Source organism: Sinocyclocheilus rhinocerous, unplaced genomic scaffold, assembly GCF_001515625.1.
Source record: "Sinocyclocheilus rhinocerous isolate Xijiao unplaced genomic scaffold, SAMN03320098_v1.1 scaffold351, whole genome shotgun sequence".
NCBI lineage: Eukaryota > Metazoa > Chordata > Actinopteri > Cypriniformes > Cyprinidae > Sinocyclocheilus > Sinocyclocheilus rhinocerous.
Window position 1 is genome coordinate 427,334 of NW_015639774.1, and position 4,767 is coordinate 432,100.

The 4,767-nt window shown below is 34.6% G+C and overlaps 1 protein-coding gene across 1 annotated transcript in view; it reads left to right on the forward strand.

The window, feature by feature from the left end:
* The window catches only part of LOC107751872 (adenylate kinase isoenzyme 1-like), a 76,653-nt gene that overhangs the window by 68,344 nt on the left and 3,542 nt on the right, over window positions 1-4,767 (forward strand). The window contains exons 7-8 of the mRNA XM_016567640.1: window positions 1,383-1,499; window positions 3,359-3,553. Coding sequence (XP_016423126.1) covers window positions 1,383-1,499; window positions 3,359-3,553 — 312 coding nt within the window. The remainder of the gene's footprint in view (window positions 1-1,382; window positions 1,500-3,358; window positions 3,554-4,767) is intronic.

The following is a 4,767-nucleotide window of genomic DNA, read 5'->3' on the forward strand; positions in this document are numbered from 1 at the left end:
TGACACCAGTCAGCTGCGCACAATTTCCAGATCATTTGCGATTTATAAATGTCACATCTGGAAGAGAGGCGTACGCACGTGTTTTTGTGCGCACGTTCGTTTTCTCTGAATCGCACTTATGCACTTTTGAGAAATGATCTTAGAACAAATTTAGGACGGTTTATACGCAACATTTTATAAATGAGGCCCGTGGTGTAGGCAAGTGTCAACTGTTAAGCAACTGAATGCTAGTGGGTGGGGACTGTGGTATGATGATGTACAACTATTCGCCAAACAAACAGTTTTTGGAGCTTAATTAAATAGAAGCTTTGTTTATAATGAGGAAAACATTTTAAGCTATGAAACTTGCAGGATGTTTTAATGGCACAAAGACCTTTTATATGTTAAAAGCATTGTTCTCTCTTTTTTTTCTTGCTGAGCAAAAATTTTCTCTATTGGGTGGACATTTCAGCCACCTGAGCAGAAACATTCTTTATACCAGACCTGTACAGCGCACACACAAAAAAGTGTGTAACTTTTAACTTTAGTGTACTGTTTATATTTGATGTAACTAAATGATGCACATTTTAGGTTACCTGAGAAAATTTTTTTTACAGTCCTGTGTTACTTACCAAGAAATTCCATAAAAAATTATTTTAAAAAATCTCCCGCAGAACAGTTCAATTCTTTATAATATAATATAATATAATATGAAAAAAATGAAGAAGTTATTGCTCATGAATTTCATTTTTGAGGCCAATTATTTATTATGCTTATAATATCATATCATATCATAAATAATATCATATAATATAAAAAACAAATATTTTCAATAAATATAAAAAAGAAAACTTGAATTATTTTACAGTTATCTAAAACATCCCCATGTAGCAGAGTTTGCACACTACTACACCTGTGTGTAACTATAAATATCTGGGAGTTTTGTTACTGTTCTGTGCTCATCATCCACTATTTCCACCACTTAATCAATTAAAGTATTCGATTTCTACAGCGACTGATTTGGCACAAATTATTCTCTTTCTATGAAACCTGTAAACCGCATTCACCGGTTCTAACAATATAGCGACACCAACTCTATAACAGTTTGCCCGAGCATTGCAATTATTTCACATTTACTAGAATTCAATCAAGTGGCTTTCCCAACTCATGTTTGCTTCTGTCCTGTGCGTGGCATATTATTTCTTCTGCACGGTCGTGACGTAAGCAGTGTACGCGCACAGCTTAGAGGGAACATTGGTTAAAAGATATTTGCTGTGAACTACTTTTAGTTGTCCCAGACATCAGACTTCTCACTTCTAATCTAATGTGTGTGTTTGTGTCTGTGTTCTAATGAATCTGTATGTGAGTGTTCATCTGTTTTTTCTCTTCTGTGTGTGTTTAAGGACACGCTGCTGGATCTATTGTGCGAGGCTATGACTTCTACTGTGCGTCAGGGGAAGGGCTTCCTGGTCACTGACTTCCCAAAGAATGTGAAGCAGGCACAAGAGTATGAAGCCAAGGTCAGTGCTTTTCAGGAAAAGACAAAATCACAAGGAGTGAGACTGCAGTCCCCAATGACAAACACTGTAACACAGTTGTTGAAATATGCTGGGAAGTTATGGACATAAGTATTAGGGAGTAGGTCTCTCAAAAATGAAAATTGACATTTTTACTCACCCTAATGTTGTTTCAAAGCCATATTATTCTTTGTTTTGTGAAACACAAAAGGAGACATTTTTAAGTGTTTATGCCCACAAAACTGCCCAAAAAAGATTTCAGGTCTTCAAAAGCCATGTGATGGTATTCTTAGAGATACAGGTGGAAAATATGTTTTTCATTTGCTGAAAATCTTCCCTCCACTGCAGCTCTCAAATGTCATTTGCAAATGAGTATGTTTTTTTTTTTCACTAGATATAAGCAAATACTGAAGAGTTTAGGATTGGATCATTATTCCAGTGATTAACATGTTTCTGCCATGTCATATGATTTGCAACAAGTCTTTTAACTCTAACTGATGAAGCGTGTAGCTTTTCATTTCTTAAACAACAATGTTGGAAGATGTACCTATGTGTAAATTCCAGGATGGCAATACCAAGATTGTGAAATAGTGATTCAGTGAGCATGAGGAATCATTTTCATGTATTCAATCTTAAGATCTTACATATTTACTTATTTAAATCTAGACGTCAACTTTTTGTTTTGTTTTATTTGTTGGCCAGGTAGTGTAAATGTGAGTAAAATACTAAATGAAACTGATCATATTAAACCAGTGTTTTTCATTTGTGACCCTGGACCACAAAACCAGTCATAAGGGTCAATTTTTTTGAAATTGAGATTTATACAAGCTGAATAAATAAGCTTTCCATTGATGTATGGTTTGTTAGGATAGGACAATATTTGCTGAGATACAGCTATTTGAAAATCTGGAATCTGAGGGTGCAAAAAAAATCTAAATATTGAGAAAATCACCTTTAAAGATGTCCAAATGAAGTCCTTAGCAATGCATATTACTAATGAAAATACATTTTTGATATATTTACGGTAGGAAATTTACAAAATATCCTCATGGAACATGATCTTTACTTAATATCCTAATGATTTTTGCCATAAAAGAAAAATCGATCATTTTGATCCATACAATGTATTGTTGGCTATTGCTACAAATATACCCCAGCGACTTAAGACTGCTTTTGTGCTCCAGGGTCACATTTGGAGCTTAAATTGCAAAAGAATGTGGGTTAGCAATATTCTAACACCGTACACATCAAAGCAATTTTTCCAAATACATTTGTCATGTTGTCGGAAGCACGTGTGTAGTATGTCAGGAATAGAATGGGGGATCCGTTTGCTTATGTTTATTGTCGATGACTAAATATCGCTATACAAACCAGACATAAAAAAAAAACTCTTCTGCTTTTTTCTTGTTTTCTGTTGGAATTATTAATAAGAATGCTTCTTGTTTGCTGATTAGCTGCTGTTTGTGATAAGCTGCCTAATGATTTGGGATTACACTGCTTGATTCATATGGATTATTTTTTACAATGTCTTTATGAATGTCTTTATGTCCCCCCTAAAATTGTACGAAAGTCGAAATGACAGGGTCTGGGTAAATTGTCATTTTTGGGCGAACTAACCCTTCAAACCAAAAAGAAGACACAATGAAACCATCCAAACAGTGTTTGAAATCCAATATAGTAAATATAGTAATATATAATTATGTGATTAAAGCACTAAATATACTAGAAACACCAGCACAACATATTTTGAAATGCTCATGATAGACACCACTGCCTGCATCTAAAAACAAACAAAAAAATGGCTGGCTCTCAGTGCTTGTTCCCTTTCGTTCCCTTTCTTGAAATATATGTTTGTGTTGTAGATGGGGCAGCCCGACATAGCTCTGTTCCTGGAATGTTCTGCAGACATCATGAGTCGACGGCTGCAGCGGAGGGCCACCTGCAGCCTGCACACTAAAGAAGCCCGAGACAGAGACACTCGCCGTAGGGTGGACGGATTCTGCAGCCTGGTCAATCCCCTGGTCAGTCACTACGAACACAGAGAAGCTCTGCACAAGGTGGGTATGGAAAAGCCAAGCTACAATTAGTCCGAGCAGTGATGTTTCAGTGTAATTTGGATCTGTGAATGGAACATTTTGACTGGTTACACTGACCTCAAGCTCAGGAGAGCATCTTAGGATCAGCGCAGAGTAGCTTATTAAAGGCAGGGTATGTGATTTTTCAAAAACACTTTAGAAAGTCTGTTGTTGACATCCATCCTTAAAATAAATCCTTCAAATATATGACTTATTTTGACTACACAAAGGGCATCCATATTAACCAAATTTGGGTTTGTCATGTCAGGATGTTTTCACTAGCTGGAGTGCGTCTGATTTATAAGCAAAATAAATCATTTTATGATCTCTGATCTCTGGGGAAGGGAAGCAGTCTTTTAAAGGGATAGTTCAACCAAAAATGCAAATTCTGTCATTTACTCACACTTATGTTACTTTCTTCTGTGGAACATAAAAGATATTTTCAGAAATGTCTTCTTTTTTTTTTGGTGCATCCATACAATGGAAGTCAATGCTCACCAAAAATATTTGGTTACCAACATTCACTAAAATATCTTGTTGTCCTGCAGAAGAAAGACAGTAATACAGGTTTGGGATAACATGATGGTGAATAAATGACAGAATTAGCATTTTTACTGAATCGTTACCATGGTTCACAAAGGTGCTTCAAAGAATACATTGGTACTGCTGTGGTACATGTACAAAAAAAACATGGTAGTACATTTTTAATATGTGGATTTTATAGTGATTTGCAAACCTGGAAAATTTTTGGAAATATTATAAATCTTAAAAGGCATACAAGATTTCTGTTATTAAACAGATATTTTTCACAATATTTCATTTGGTAGATATTGCTCTTTGAGCAGTTCACCCACTAAGTCATTTAAAGATAATAATCATTTAAATCTATTTATTCAAAGTAACAGACACGCAAATGTAAATCCACCCCAACATCTATAAAATTATATTTATAGTTTAAAAGCTAGGAAGCTGTTTTTTTTTTTTTGTTAGTGCGTGAGTGTAATACAAAATAATAGCTTGCCATTCATGCATATATATTTATTTATTTATTTAGTCATTTAGCAGACGCTTTTATCCAAAGCGACTTACAAATATATTCACACACACATTTATAAATTCAATATATATGTATTATTTCATTTCCAATTAGTTTGTTGAAGTATTAAAATAACTCAAATTAAATAAAACTAAAACTT